This window comes from Strigops habroptila, chromosome 4, assembly GCF_004027225.2.
Source record: "Strigops habroptila isolate Jane chromosome 4, bStrHab1.2.pri, whole genome shotgun sequence".
NCBI classification, from domain to species: domain Eukaryota; kingdom Metazoa; phylum Chordata; class Aves; order Psittaciformes; family Psittacidae; genus Strigops; species Strigops habroptila.
Genome location: NC_046358.1, coordinates 16,750,309 through 16,767,030, shown reverse-complemented (window position 1 = coordinate 16,767,030; position 16,722 = coordinate 16,750,309). Strand labels below are relative to the sequence as shown.

At 37.4% G+C, this 16,722-nt stretch overlaps 1 protein-coding gene across 9 annotated transcripts in view; it reads left to right on the top strand.

Annotated features, from left to right (window-relative positions):
* The window catches only part of NUMB (NUMB endocytic adaptor protein), a 101,883-nt gene that overhangs the window by 68,933 nt on the left and 16,228 nt on the right, over window positions 1-16,722 (top strand). For 5 of the 9 annotated variants that reach the window (XM_030483401.1, XM_030483404.1, XM_030483399.1 and 2 more), the window contains exons 3-4: window positions 9,007-9,081; window positions 14,381-14,413. In XM_030483401.1, the coding sequence (XP_030339261.1) occupies window positions 9,007-9,081; window positions 14,381-14,413 (108 nt within the window). The remainder of the gene's footprint in view (window positions 1-9,006; window positions 9,082-14,380; window positions 14,414-16,722) is intronic. The other 4 variants (XM_030483403.1, XM_030483406.1, XM_030483402.1 and 1 more) reach the window with 1 other exon arrangement.

The window sequence follows — 16,722 nt, the reverse complement described above, 5'->3', positions numbered from 1 at the left end:
ATATGACTGAATGGTTTTTTTGAGCTCCACTGCATTAGCAGAGAGCCAGGTGCCTGTGTGTCAGCAAAGGTATAAAAAGTATGTTAAACTTGTGTTTAGGCAAGTGTCACTTGCGGGCTTTTGCTATTCCATTGGGAACAAAATGATATTGCTCCCCTAACTTTTATGGCATGGAGGCATTGCAGCTTTTATAAATGCACTCAGAGTTGCCCTTTTATTAAGTGTGGCATTGTTAGAGCTGCTGGAAAATCTGTGCAGAAGTGTATTTTCAGGTGTGAATTCTCTTCCACTTCCCTAACAAACTAAACTGCTATGTTTCAGTACTGAATCTTCCCTCTGAGAGAAAAACTGTGCAAGATATATGTAATGTACAAGGGACTTCGATGGAGACACTGCATTTAAAACTATTCAGAAGGAGATTATACTGACAGATACTACAGCCATGCCTATCAGTGCTATAATTTATTTCTACAGTCTTCATACATCATAGTTGCAAAAAATGGAGTTCATTGACATACACATTTTCAAACTTGTTTTCTTGCTCCAGACGCTACCTCACTGAGAACATGCAGCTGTTCTGTGTTTTAATGACTAAAATATTTGACACTAGGGCTTCTTTTGTCTAAAATGCCTTTTCAAATGTCCCTCTGGGTAAGTAGTTTTTATTCATACAAATGCACTTTAGAGTAACTGGCCTGTGAAATTTGTATCAGAAAAATTAGGTCATTTCCCGCTACTTAACAGAACTAAACAAACCAAACATTTGCAAGTTGTAACCAACTGGTTGTGTTAAACAGAATATTAGCAGCTGATACCTACCTGTGGTTCTAGAAGATGCCACAGTCGTATATATCTTGAATCAATTTAATTAGTTTTATTCTGTCACTTTCATGGGTTTTGGTGGCCAGTCTCTTTTGACCCTAATGCATCTAAGGCTACTGTTGCCTGTAGCCTGAAAGTTTACTTGCATTTTTTATTCCATTTATTCCAATTGGAAGACTAAGCTATCAGTGAGAAAAGTCCATGTGAAAGAGTAACAAACCAGATTTATGTTTTTGAATCTGAAGTCCAGGATTTGCTGCTGAGTGCCTGCTATCATGTCAGTTAGCCTTTCCACTGAATCTTGATTTCTGTGTTAGTGTTGCCAAAAAAAATTGCATGGATACAGTTGTACATTCACACCTAAAAAATTAGCTTTTCAGAGTAAATACTCTTTAACCATTTCCTACCTAGTACTTGCTTTGGTGGGGATGTTTGGAGGGCACTCTATTGCCCTGTATTAAAGCAGAGACAGAAGGAAAGGGAACAACTTGTGCTGATCCCTGTAGAGTATCCTCACTGGGCCTTGTGAACATCAGTTCTCATCTCTCGGGTCCCTGTGACCCGGCAGTGTGTTATGTCAGTAGGCTATTCATGGCCCTGCTGAAACCTCTATCAGCAGGAAATGGGCCATTCCTGTCACTTTGCTGTGTGCTCTGCCCCACTCATAGCTGCCCAGTTGTCCACTTTAGGTTTAGAATTAACATTGAACTTTATTGCTTAATGTCAAATTTATAACTCTCATATTAAAAATAAGTTCTTATTTTTAATCAGTTTATAAATACAGCTTGAATGCCGTTCTCTTCCTCCAGACCAGAAAGACTGGTATTCAGCACAGGTAACTATGGCTTTTATTTAGTGTTAAATGCACTTCTAATTTGAAATAATAGTAGCTGTGAAAGAGTTTACCAGCATGTTGATGCTGATATGACTTTAAGTCAGCCACGTGATATTTTTGACTATGAAAGCTTGAGATGCTTGAATAGTCTTTGGAAACTATGTTAGGTATTTTTAAGAAATTAATGTGACAAAGCTGCTGATTTCTGAAATGTTGCACAGCCTTACACCCTAAACACTACAAATCCCTGCCTCTTAAGGCATGAACTGATGTTAGCAATGCACAGTAACCACTCCTATTGAATGCTAACCAGCAGCAAGCAAAGGTACGTTTTTAAAATGCTGCAGTATTTTACACCACACTAAAAAAGCTTGAAGACAGCTAATTATAAAAGAATAGTGATTATAACAGGAGGTTTGAGACTTGTCTCCTATGAACAGCCCCAACTCACTCAACCTCCCATATGAAGACAGGCTGAGAGAGTTGGGGCTGTTCAGCCTGGAGAAGAGAAGGCTGCGTGGTGACCTCATAGCAGCCTTCCAGTATCTGAAGGGGGTCTACAAGGATGCTGGGGAGGGACTCTTCCTTAGGGACTGTAGTGGTAGGACAAGGGGTAATGGGTTCAAACTTAAACAGGGGAAGTTTAGATTGGATATAAGGAAGAAGTTCTTTACAGTGAGGGTGGTGAAGCACTGGAATGGGTTGCCCAGGGAGGTTGTGGATGCTCCATCCCTGGCAGTGTTCAAGGCCAGGTTGGACAGAGCCTTGAGCCACGTGGTTTAGGGCAAGGTGTCCCTGCCCATGGCAGGGGGTTTGGAACTAGATGATCTTAAGGTCCTTTCCAACCCTTACGATTCTATGATTCTATGATTCTATATGTTCCTGTGCATTTTTGTCACCATTAAGAGTAATGTAATGCAATTCCTAATCTTTAAACTTTTTACACTTGTGTCCAATCTTTTGTTTCAATACCCTTGCAAATAAGAAGTTTTAAATGAAGCTTCTTACTCAGTTTTCAAAACTGTCTTAGGCCAAGGTTAAATTTTTAAATTGTATAGGAAACTTCAAGTTGTTTTAAAGATATGACTATTAATGTTTAAAGCCATAAAAATTATTTGGGTGTCCTTGCAGAAATATTTATTTTAAATGTAATTTGGGTGTTGGAAATAAAAAAGTTCTTATTGGGTTATACTTTTTAATTTTGGTTGATTTGTTTTTTAAAATTAGGGGATTTCCAGTGTCGTAAATGGAAATCATATTTTTTGCAGAGCTTGAAGAAGAGGTGCAATGTGCACCTGTGCAGTGTGTTTAAAAAACTTTGTGCTATCAACACTTGATTTTCTTTTAATTCTTTCTTTTAAAAGAAAATTTTTAAATTTATTTACTAATGCTGAATTCCTGGAAAAGTAAGAATGACACATGGGAGTGAATGATTGAAAACCTAAGTTGAATATGTAAAGGGGCCAGTAGAAATGAAATGGTGGGTTTAAGCCTCATCAAGGGAAATTTAGGATAGATATTAACAACAGCTAAGCAAAACAACCTTCCTTTCTAACAGTGAGGCATTTAAGCTACAGAGTAGGTCTACCCTATTGATCTCCAGTTACAGCAATGTCATAATACTTAAAGGCTGACTTCTCAGACGTGAAAGTAGACCCTGCCTTGAGGCAAGTGCTGTCCTATATAACCTCCTGAGTTCCTTCTCTGCCTTGTTTTAGGGATTTGAGAACATGAAGAATATAGCGTTTGCGTATCTGGGATTGAGCTTTGCTACTTCATATTCAAAAGTCCTAACTGGAAATGTTTGTTATTCCCTCACAGTGGTATTTGTGTTCACATTGATACATATAATACAAGAACCAGTGAGTGAAATGCACGGTATGACTCTTAGCTGGGTGTGATGTGGACAGACATGGAGAACTACTGGTATCAATACTGCTTAGTTTTTAGAGTCAGATTCTTTTGACCCGTGCTATTCGGGGACGTTTAGCAGTCATAGGCTTTTAACAGCTCTTGTTTTGGGGGGTTTAACAGATTGATGAGACATTTTCATTTCTGCTGACTTAGAGAAGTGGAAGAAGTTGGACCCTAAGGACATGGGTAGCATCATAATTAACCTGTAGCAGAATTAAGCTTAGTTTGTTTGTTGATGCTTAATTACGGATTTTGTCTGCCTCTGTGGCTCTGCCTAGGTAAACATCTATTTCAAACTGATAAATTATAAAGCAGGAGCATGGGTGTGAGAGAGAAAAGGAATAAAGTAATTGAACATTGGAATGTAAATCTTGCAGAAGTCAGTGGAAAACTAGCTCAGCTTTAAGATTAATCCAGGCTTTCTGGATTTAAGCTTATGTCTAGTTGCAAGACAGCATTTCACTGTGAAAATGGAGCTCAGGCTTTAATTCTTGAGGAATACCAATTCCAGAAGTGTATGTATACATGCAGATGCCAAGTAGTTGGTCTTACTGTTACAAATTACTGTTACAAATAATACCCCAGTTGTAGAGAGAATAGTACTTACACAGAGGAAGAAAGAAGAATGTCACTTGGCTCTAGGAGGAATACCAGGGAAATGCTGGTGTACTTCTGTCTATGGCAGCTATTTCCCTTGAACAGGACACCTTGGCCAAGACTTACAGTGAGCTCTCTTTCTGCATCTGCCTAGTTTCAAATGTAATCTGAAGAGCCTAATCTGTTTCTGCAGACAAAACGGGGCATGTGAACATCTGCTGATACAGAGGAAACTTCAATGATTTGTGTAGCTGTGTCGGTTTGGAACGGAGACTGTAATAGCATATTACCAGGCTTGAACAAACAAAACTGGCTCCACTGAGTTGTCCAGGTGGAAGGAATTCTGGTGAAGGATCTTTCTCTTTGCCAGCTATTATAGTTGAACTTTGAAATTTTGAAAACTGAGTTAGCTGAGTATTTGTGAAAGAAATTAAAACAAAGAACAAACATCAGGGCAGTATTTCTTGTACTAGGACATAGATAGTAGTTCGGTTTTGTTTCTGACCTGATACATCACCCCTTAATGTTCTCTTAGGAGCAATTTCAATGGCATATATTTGGGGGAAGGCAGTTAGGACAGCTTTGCCAGAACCACTTGATATGGTAATATAAGTTGTTCATTTTTAGATAAAGTTGGGAAAAGTTTGAAATGTTGGAAAAGACTAAATTTTCCCAAGCACTTCTCAAGTTCTAAGGGCATTTTGCTATGTGTCACTTTAACTTGTTCCTGTGCTGAATGCTTTCTGTTTGACTTGAAAATGATACTGAACACCACCATCTGTGAAAGAGAACATAAAACCCAGAGGAGAAGAGCAAAAGGGTTTTTGGTTACTTTCGGTACCATCACCTCATCACCTCTTTTTATTTTTTTCCTGAAAATGTTAATATAAGCAATACTTCTATTTAAAAATGTTCCTGTTAAGGGGTTCTCCAACAGCCCCTAAAGTATTTTATTTGGATTAGAGCTCTTATTTCATGTTACTTTGTATGTGGAACTCTGCCTACAATGATTTTGGCTTTCTGTTAAAAGCATTGATGGTTAATTTCTAGTGTAACGATTAAATCTCTTCTAGAACATCTTAAGGCTGAGAATTGCTGATGTCATGACTATCATTCGTTGGTTGCTATGGAAATTAAGTAGGAATGCATTCAATATTAATACTGCATTCCTACTATGTGCACTTTCATGACGGAAAAGTACTCGCTTTCTTCAGGAATGCTAGTTGCAGTGATCCTTGCAACAAGGACTGCTCTTTGCGAATATGCCTGGAGTACCCTCTTCCTTACTGTTCTGCGAACTCCTCAGCCACCATGTTACAGCATATGCAGTTCACATAGATTTTGTGCACCCAGTAATTATGTGTCCCGGTCCTTGAGTGTGTTTGTGGTAATGTGCTATAGAATCATCACAGAATAGTTTGGGTTGGAAGGGACCTTAAAGATCATTAAGTGGAAGGTGTCCTTGCCCCCCCTACCATGGTTGCTCAAAGCCCCATCCAGCCTGGCCTTGAATGGATTTGCATGAGGTATTACTTATATAGGCCAAATTGCTTCCCAAGCGTTTCACAGTATATTTCTTCTTTAGTTAGAAAGGGAAGAGTTTGGTGATGGTTTACTTTTGTTAAGTCCTGAATTCTGGTGTTTAACTTGCATATCAGGCTCTAAGGAGCAGACCATGTCTGAATCTAACTAGCAGCTGTATTTTCTTTCTCTATTAGATTTTGTAATGTTATTCTTAAAATGCTAATGCACTAATAAATTGATCTAATATTTCAAATTTAAGGTTAGGTTGTGATATAATCACAATTTAACAGTTCTGATTAAAATGTAAGGGTACTAGAAAAGGTCTCAGTCTGTAGCAGAGCTGTTTGCCAAGTTTCTTGAAGAAATATTTGCGTCTTTGATTACTACCCATTAAAAGTCAGATAACTGTTGGGGCACTGGTTAAATACAAGGAGCCATGTATACCTACTCTCAGCCTGGTGGGGGGGGAAAAGCATTTTTAGAAATAAGCCTAAAGTCTTGAAAGGGGACCTGCTGCATAAGGAACACTTGGCTAAAAAAAGAGGATTACAGCATTCTGATTATACAGTTGAAAACTATTTTACAAGGAAGAAACTTAAAAATACATTGGTACCTATAAGGAATTAACACCCCACCACCCCACCCTAGAAAAAAAAAAGACTTTTGACACTGCCTGTAAAATGCACAAGGCCACTGATCCTGATAGCGAAGAGCTTCTGGCTGTTGCAAAAATAGTGCAATGGGAACAAGTTTTTTTTTATGAAGGGCTTAAAGTGTAAAGTGCAAACAAAGCACCTTTTGTCCTCTATATCATAAAGAAGTATTGTGTGGCAGTGTAATTTCTTTTATAATTCAGAATTGATTGATGCTGAATGAGATCTGTGGATTGTACCCTTTGGGGTTCATAGATGCACTTGATATGTGCAATAATGTCCCCATTCACTGGAGTGGAAGCAGTATTGAAAACTGTGGCTGAACTTGCTCTCTGTAGCAGCAGTGGCATGACTGATTGGTGAAAGTTGGAGCATGGGACTTGAATAGAGGTTTGGCAACACAGGGGAAAACGGTTGTCTGTTTTGGAGTGTGACATGCGGCAATATTTACCCTGCTCTGCTTCTCCCTTTTCCAAGCAAAAGGCAGGTTGCCAAGTACAGGGACTGAATGGTTTGGATCTTCAGCTGGAAACATTTTGCATGCACTGGGGTAAATGAGATGTGCAGATAGCTCTGGAAATCTGAAAGTTTCCTTATACTTGTGTGATGCTTAATGGTCATGCAGACTACATGGCTCATTCCATACATAAGTGTCTCTTTCTGTCCTTCATAAACCTCAGCTTTGTTCCTGTCTATATCCCTCACTTTATAACGAGAAGTTGACAAACTTTCCTAAGTTACTAAACCCAAAAATCTCCCATGACAAATATGCACAACGACAGAATTTCTGCATCTCTGGTATTTCCAGAGGTGTCACAGCAGAACCAAAGATCCATCTGCTATAGCTGTTGATATAAATGCGTACTTTCAGACACAGAGTAAATACATGTTTAGTTGTTACTATTTGTGTATTTTTAGGATTAAAATTTTCTAGTTAGTGTGTGTTCTGGAGAAATGAAGATTCTGGCATGTGTTTAGCAAGCTCAACTGAGGGAGTACAGTTGCTGTTTTGGCAGCTCCAGCATTCAATTATAAAGCTTCAGCCTCACAGAGCTCGTTTTGGAAAAGCTCTAAAGTGTCAGATCTCTTTTATTTACCTTCTAGTTTCTATGCAATTTATTTTTCAAGCTGTTCTCCAGCTGAGAGGAGTGTTTTAAATGAAATTCATGCAGAATTGTTCCATCCAGATTTACTTTGTTTTAAAAATGCCACATAGGGAGATTTAATGTTAAAGCCCTCTCTCGCTTAAGATCTTTTAAATCTTTCAGCAGTTTAATGATATGTAGGATGATACGTAGTCTTCTTTTTTGGAGCTTCTTGCATTGCGTGAAAAAAATCAATTATCAAATTTTTATTAAATCTTTAAAACAGTCTGAGTTTGTCCTTTTAGTTGAATCATTTGTTATTCAGATAGAGGGCTTCAATATGTTGTTAGATAGTGAAACCTTTTTTGTCAATCTAGTTAAGTAAGGTATCCTAAGGAGTGAAACAAAAACTGGGAGATTTCAAATAACTCATAACAGAATATTCTGTGATGGAGTGGGACTTCTCAGTAGATCATTAAACCTAGGTTTACCACTGCATTAAGTGACACCAGTATTGATGCTGATATTTTAAAACCATTTCTTCACTCTAGCTAGTCTAGAATATAAATGCTGAATTGCAAACAATTCTTACAATGCCATGTAAATTGGGGTAAGACGCCTTTTTACAAAGCTTCAGAAAGTTTAGTAGTTGTTATGGTTTTCTTCAAGAGTTAAGTACTTTGAATAAGAATATAGATGTTTTAGAGAGCATTTCCTTCCCCTATCAAAAAGAACTATGATTGGAAAAGGTAGGGAGAGTTTGGACAACTTAGAGGGGTTTTTTTCCGCACAGAATGTAAAATGAAACTATCTACAGTACCGGAGCACTACACTGATTGCTTTCTCCATAGGCTAATATTATTCTGGGCTATTAATTTAAAAGCTTTGAAATTTGCAGTTTCTATTCACTGTCGTTTTGCTAGTTTATTTTAAGTAGTGCTTGCTAAGATGAATATACAGAAAAGTGATTTTTTTTTAAAACTTTTTATCAGAATGATGAATGTTTCAGTGACCACATAAGAGCCTGGTGTTGTAATGAAGATAAACAATTTTGGTTTACAATTTTTAAAAAGGGGAAGTGGGGAGGAGAAGGATGCTTTGTTTGCAACATTGGAATTTGTTATATTTGGACATGAACATTCAAATATATTTGGTTATCTTGCTATGTAGTATAATTTTTTGATACTAAATATATTATTCAAAAACAATTTATTCACACTCATCTGTATATTAACTTGAGGTTTTCATGCTCTGCTAGTATAAAAAAAGTGACTAAAACTCATGCTGTGAATAAGCAGGAACATACAGTTCTACATGTCAATGTATTTTTTCCCTGAGTAAGGAAAGTCTGTCTTTCCCTCAAAATTTCTAGACTTATTATGCTTTTCTGTTGATGTTGATGCCTCATTAATACAAAGTCAAACAATCAAACACAGGTCTCAAAAGAAGGCTAGCAAAGTGCTGTTAATGTCTGTCATCTCAGATGTACCAAGATGATTTCAGAGATTGGATTTTAAACCCGGGGAGTTTAAAGAGCTAGTATTAAGCTTTTCTCCCCCTCCTCTCTTTCCTGCAGTACTTGGGACATGTCGAAGTGGATGAATCCAGAGGAATGCATATCTGTGAAGATGCTGTGAAGAGACTGAAATCTGTATGTATATTTGTTTCATGAAAAAGTTGTCTTTGGGGCTGTGAGTGTTACTGAACAAGTCCATTCGGCAGCAGTGCCCCAGCTGAAGACTGAACTTTTGACCCACGTTAGAACAGTTGGCTGGTTTGAGAGCACTGCTGCCGTTAGGGGGACATGCTAATCTGATGATGAGAGGGAGAGAGTTACAACTGTTCTTTCTACTTGCAGAAACTATTTGCAAAACAAATGTGTAAAAATCCTCTGTGACCTTTCAGACTAAGTTGGTACCCACATGGGACTTCAACCATTGTTTTTTAACAGTTCTTTCTCCCTCTCTCTCTCTCTTCCTCTCCCTCTCTCTCTCTCCCTCTGTTGCCTGCCACTTTAATAGTGACTTAATTCACCATTATTATACAAAATATTACTTGATTTAGGCTGCTTTTTTTCTAATGCACTGCAACATTCTAGTCATGCATGCAATAATCTGGCTTGCATTTGCTCAAAGTGGCCTGAAGGCTGCCTAATTCTGATAATGTCATGAAGTGGGCTGCTCTTAGTTTGGCTTCTGTGAACGTTTGCTCCTGTACATGGCACTCGTTCAAAGCTCTTTGTATTTCTGTGGCTCATTTTGAAGAGGTTTTGTCATCTCTTTCCTGCAGTAGTAATATCACCAAATCCTGCAGAAATAGCAAACTCCAGAAAGGCAGTGATCAGTTTATCAAGGAAGTAAGGCTAAAACAGCATGGAAGAGAGCACAAGAAAGGACATTAAAATTTGAAGTTTGAGTGGAGATAGAGATCTGCAATCCTTTGCATCACTTCTTATGTGTCTACATTCTGTAGGATGCCTTTAGTGGAAGAAACTCTTGTATCCTTGCAGCTCAGCAAAATTACTGAAAGTAAATCAAACATTTCTACTGCACCTCTGCTAACTTAAGGTATCTGCCACTGGACATCACTTTTTCCCCACCAAATGTGAGAGCTCAAATGGCTTTCAACTAAACCTATTCCTCCCTTCTTCCTAGCACACAACAGAGGATTATAGGTCATCTTTTCTGCCTTCTGTTGTGCTGTAAAGTTTCTGAATTGGTTTAGTGCTCTGATTAAAATCAAGTCTTTTCATTCTTTTCTCTCTCAGCTAATGTATAGCAGCCTGTTAAAGCTGCATCCCATCTGTTCCTATTCAGTCCAGCAGTGATCAGTGATTGATTTTTATTAAAAAGGGTCACACAAAATATAGACGAATTTCTTTATTCTATGGATTTAGTTTATGTAGCTAAAAGTGCAAGTACTGACCACATAATGAATTGCATCCGTTTTTGCCCCATTATGGTTTTTGTTCTATCGGAACACTTTCTGTTAGCACACCAAATAACACTACAATATCCACTTTATGCAGGTTCTCTCATTCTCTTCCCTGGGGAGCTGTTCTGTGAAGTAGTTGTTTTCTAATTTGGGTTTGGTTTTGGCATTTTTTTGAATTTTTTTTTTTTAATAAACTTTAAGCCTACAAGCCAGTTAAGTGTAGCTAAGCACATAAACAATAAACCACAGAAAAAGCATAGTACCCAGTTTCTTCTGGAACCTGGATAATTCCAGGATTGTGATTCTTGATCACCTGAATTACTGATTCAAATGTCAGACTTGGATATCTAACTTTTACAGTGCTTTCTCTGGAAGTAAATAATTTCATTTCCCTATTCTGTGCTATGTCCTTATTCCAAATTGTGGATTACATCAGTTTACCCAGTCTCATAAATTCAGTGTTTTTCTTCAGCTAATTTTGATTTCTTCTGCTGTTTGAAGTTTATGATGTCTACATATAAATAGGACACAAGTGCTCATCTCTTGCTTTTGCATTGTTTCCTTTGTCAGTGTTGGAAGTTGAGAAGCAGAGGTGAAATTCTCATTTATCCCCAGGAGGAAGATTCAGGTTACTGAAACTACTTTGTGAAAGTTAGTTGCTAGACTGTCAGATCCAAGGTTCATTTGGAGCTGCTCACTGCAACTCAACCCCTGCCTACCACCCCCAGCATGTAGGTTTTAAACTGGGGGCATTTCTTTAGGACTCTACCATTACTGAAAGCTCTTTTCTGTACAATACACTCTCTTACTTAGCAAAAGCCAAACGACTAGCTGATGTTTCAGCATACAAGGAATGTGATAAGAATCCAACTTGTTCTTTTGGTAGTCTCTTGCGTTCACAGTACCTGCTTATTTTGATGGGCTTCCTTGGTCTTGAAAGAATTACAGTTTTGAGCTGCAGAGCTCAAACTGGAAGACTAGCTTAGGAGAATTGGACTTCACATTTCATATGGTTAAGCTACCTCAAAATGTAGTTTAATCTTATTGTCGTTTAATCTTTATTGTTTTCTCTGCAGGAAACATGCAGGTTTTATAAATCCAGTCAATAAAAAATAGAATTGTTCAAATACATGTATTTTGTAGCTTCTAAAAATTAAGTTCTGTCCTTACTTAATTTAATAGATTTTTTTTTTTTTTTTTTTTTCCCCCCCCCCTTAGTTCTTCCTCTGTAACAGTTGGCAATTCATTCAGGGAACTTAAGTCTGTTCTTTGACTAATGGATTTTTAAAACATTTTATGGGATTTGTCAAGAAGAATATAGAACAATGTTAATCTTGAGTTTAGGAATAGTTTAATTTTTTCTTTGCTTTTTGAAAGAGAAGATGCAAAAAAAATCTTTGTCTCTTTATTTTGGGAAATAACCTTTCAGGTTTTTTTATTACCAGCTCGTTTAATGTGTTGTAATTGGTTTTGAGCATTGCATCTTGCAGAACTTGAAACCAGATGATGGTGAGCATTTTATTCAGGCATTGTTTAATTGACAACTGAGTAAAAGAAGCCACTTCTAGCCAGAAAATCCCTCATCTATACCATATTCTGTTGTTATAGTTTTATAGCACACCAACAATACTATAATGTGCAGTTTACGATATTGTTTAGAATAAATGAAGAAAAACCTGAGTTACATCCCTGTTTTCTGTCCAATGAAATAGCACTGCAGTCTCATTAATAGATCAGAAACCCATGTATTCAGCTATCAGCCTATTGTTAACATGGGTTTATATTACCAATGGAGCTTGCATTTTTCCCTTAGCAGGGATGTATTACTAACTGTGAATATATTTCATATCTGGTAGGATCCTTGTATTTTGACAGTAAGCTCTGGTTTCTTCAGAACCATTTCACTGATTTTAAAATATTCAGCACAAACTGGAAAATAACTTTGTGAGGGCCTTGTAAGTGTATTTGACTCAGGTACGGGAACATTGTATAAAGACAAATTATACTCTCTCATGTCATGTTTTGATTTTTAAATCAGCTTTAGCTTGTAGTATTGGTTTCTAACTTGCCACTTTTTGTTTTAAATGATTCATTTGTTTTAATGTATGTTCTTGTTTTAGCAGGTAAAGAGACAATTTAATATTTTAAAATATGCATTAGTTATCTCTAAACTACATTAACTTAGTGTTGTTTAAAACCCATTTTGCATGATGCCTTTTCCATTAACCTTGTCTAGTTTATTAAAAAAAATAATCTTGTTTAACAAGCATTTTGCTGAGAGCAAAATTAACCATCACCTAAAAATGAGGTAGCTTCTGGTGAATCTCTTAGCTTTTGCTGTCTTTAAAAAGCTGTTATTTAGTCTAATGCAATACTCATTGCTCAACTTGGCAGCAGCATCCAACCCCTGCTCATTATGTACACAACACTGTGATTAATCCATTAGTTTTCCTCCTAGTTTTCAGAATATCCTGTCCAAATACATAACCGTTCCTGCCTCTAAAAATTAAGCTTTAAGCTGACTGAACTTAAGAGTTGTTCTTTATACAGTATCTGAGTTGCCATAAATATATTACAGACGCTCGGTAAAAAGTTCCATGGAAGGACATCGGGCAGAGATGTACACAGCAACAGAAATCAGGAAATGCACAGTTGAGATTGACACTCCCTTCTTAACTTTGTGTTTCCTGGCTTTTGTTGGCTTGCATCAGAACCATGACTTTGTTTTAAATATAACCTTGTTTAGCAATCAATTCTTGAGACACTGCCTCAGGATACTTTTAACAATATTTTTAATGTAGTATTGTTACCAGCAATCAACAGGTTGGAGTTGCACAATGTTCATTTGCGGCCAGGGGCTGTCACAAAGACCGTCTCATCTGCAGTTCTTCACCTCCTCCCTATTAGTACTATACCATAGCTTTCTTACAAGTGAAACAATTTGGAAAGATAGCAGGAACAGCGATATGCTTCCTGTCAGCTTCCCTCCAACGCAGTGCAGCATGTGGCTGTGCTCACAGAGCACCAGGCCTGCTGAAGTGTTCTCTCAAGAGATTGGTTTCAGATCTTGCAGTTTTCCTTTCACAGTCTAGTAACAGAATCAAGCCAGTAAACTGAACTGCATGCAAATATGCTTAAGATTGTGTGCTGCCTTTTTTGTAATGTGAATTGGGCAATCGGTATAATTGCTTCCAGGCTGAAGAAATCTGGGGAGTTGTAGTTCAGCTCTTAGTATCTTTGCATTTGCCTAGCTATCTGTCCCTGTCCGAGCTGACTTTAAAGGGGTCTGTTCAGCCTATCCATTGAGTTGTGGAATGAATATCTAGTATTTGTATAAATACTGTATAAAGCCTTCCAAGGTTTAGAGAGAGTGAAAGAGGAAATGATCTCACTTCTGTTATAGTTGTACTGCAAGGTAAGATGAAATTCCTCGCTGTACCGAGAAAACTGCACAAAATGTAAAGTGTAGGAGTAACATGTAAACCAGAGCAACAAATAAAAGGAATAAAATGAAGCAGTGTTTAACCCTCCTTTATACCAGCCATATGTGCTTCTCCAGTTTACAAAGCATTTGCTTTGGGGAAAAAGTGGCCAATACAGAGCAAACTTGACTGTAATTCTGGAGTTAGAACTTTGCATTTCACAAGAACCCGTACAGTATTTTAATTGTTTAACCACCATATCTGCTGCCAAGTTTGGTTTATAACCTAACTAAAAGGGACTAAACAAGGAAGAGTGAAAATAAAGTAACAACTTTGCATGAAATTGGGGCTGAGGTTCTCTTCTTTCCACCAATTTCAGGGCAGTAGCTTATTAGAATTGTGTGCGTGCCCTTTGATCTGCATTTTCATGGGATTATTTTCACATTTGCCTGTCGCACCTTCTCATGGATAACTCTAAAAACCCCTTCCTTTCCCTCCAAACCCTATTCTTGTGTGTGCTTGTTGGTTTGAAACCCTGGGCCATTTTAGCTACCTACAGTAATAGCGCTCGACTTGTCCCCCCTGTTCCTCCAGGAAAGGAAGTTCTTCAAAGGCTTCTTTGGAAAAGTAAGTTTAATGCCTCGTTTGTGCTTGCAATATAAGGAGTTACATCCCTGGTATAGCATTGTCATAAAATCAGGGTGTTGAGAGTCCCCTAATCCATTTCAGAATATTTGCTGCTAAAACTGACTTGGAAATATGTTGATCAAGCAAAGAATATGGTTAAAAAAGCAACCTGAAACAGATAATTAAATGCATATGGGCTGTATCGGAAATCCAGTGTTCTGAAGTGATTTGGTCTTCCTGAAAAAAATGTGATTTTTCCTTTTAAACCCTTAAACTTGTGCCAGCCTACATCACCTGGGCAAGTACCTACAGAGCAGTTGGCGTCTGTGACCTGTGCATGCTTCATGATCAGCTGCCTGGCACCATGAGTTGACCCCCAAATGTTAGCTCTGGGAGAAAGCAACGTGCCTACACGTACTATCTCTTAAACCTTTCTTTTTTGAGCATAATCCTAATTCAAAGGTATATGAAGATGAGACCAGGCATTTACCTACTACATTTTTCTAATTGCAACTCAACCTGATAACTAAGAAATTCACTGTTCTGTCATTGAGGACAGTGTCTTAGAAGTGCTAGGCAGTGCGTGTAAACCTCTTAAAGAGCTTTCTCTCTCTTACCTCTCATCTGTGCCCTACCTCTGCATTTGAAATTCCTGTAAAACATTTTCATTTAGTTTTCATATAGAGTTAGTCTAAGATATGGCTTCTGAAGCATCTTTTTATAAAATTAATCTTGGCTTAAATAGAAACTAACAGGTTTGTAACTTCCATCCATATGAAGGTCTTTTGGAGCATATTATTCTCTGGTCACAGACTTGTTTTGGCTCTGCTTATGGAGTAAATAAGGTTTTTTCACCTTTCACTCGGATAGTGATGCATGTCATACAGGGTCAGCTGTTTCCACAGTTCAGGTTTTTTCCTATGATCTGGGAAAGCACTCATCTAAAGTGTCACAATGGTAAAGTAAGAGGCTCTTATTTTTTAGTTTATTTTTTTAGGGCCAAAATATCATAGGTGGGAGATCTGCCAGACTAATTAGATCATTCCTATGTGCAAATGAAATTCCAGAGCAGGAGTTTATAAAGACTGGAGTCAAAACATGCCGTTCACTTCACAACCAAAAATTCTAAATAGTACTTAGTTTGTTTAAAGCACTACCTCAGCCTGATCAGATATGTTAGTTCTCTTTCTGCTTGTTGGTATTAACTTATGTTAGAGTACATCAGAGAGCAAAGATGTAAAAGGACAGATAGTTTGCAGAGCACTTAATTAAAAGAAGTCAAAGACTGATTTTTATCTGTTAAACATTCCAGCTTCCCTATTACATCTTAGTCGCTTTTTTACGAAGTCTGGTACTTTACCACAGTCTTGTAGATTTGCTTTGTCTTTTATTATAATCTTTCGCCAAAGAGGGACCTACTTCTACTTCAGCCTGTGAAGTTTCATTAATTAGCACTGAAACCAACTAAATCCAGGGTATTTAGATATCCCCACAGCATCAGTATGGCAGTGTCTTTATTACGGCTTTGCCCTACAATGGTAACACCAGTCTAGGGGAAAACAGCAAAAAAAAGGGACAGCTGTTCTCTTGTTAATAATTGAGAAATACTGATAACTCTAATATCTTTTGCCTGTCTCATCTGTAATTTCTCTGCAGATGCTTTGCATTGGGATTAATTTAATGTTCCAAACTGCAGAGCTGCTTAAAACACCCTAGCAGCTCTCAAAGAGTCAGTCTAGATAGATTTGCTGCTTTCTTTGTCCATATTTTTCTCCCCCTAAAAGGTAAATCTGACAGATTTGCGTCCATAAATGTTCAAGTGTTTAGTACTGAAAATACTTTCTTTTATACTTTAAATAAAAATGAGAAGTCTGTTGATAGCTCCAGGTTAGGCTTCTGCAGTTTTATTTTGCATAGCATATGCAACATAACCAAATCAATTGCCTTTTTAGGCAGCTTTTTGTATTTTAAGGCTAAAGCTTTTCTGTTGTAATGAATAGTAGTACAGATTCAGTGATCTTTCATGTTTTGCTTCCACTGAATGCGTGTATTTCTTGTCACACAATGTTTTATACAATCCGAAATGAAAAATTTTCTTTATATATGCCTCAGACTCCAGATACATCTTACAGCTGTTTTTAGGTCTCAGGACAGCATAAGATAGTCAAAAAGATTTGAAACAATTTAGAAGTATTTACAAAATGCATTTTGGGGAAACTTTAATTTTGCTCTGGTATCCTTAAAATTTTGTTTCCCACCTTATAATATGGGTGCTATTTTTCTTTTTTCTTTTTTTCTTATGGATGCTC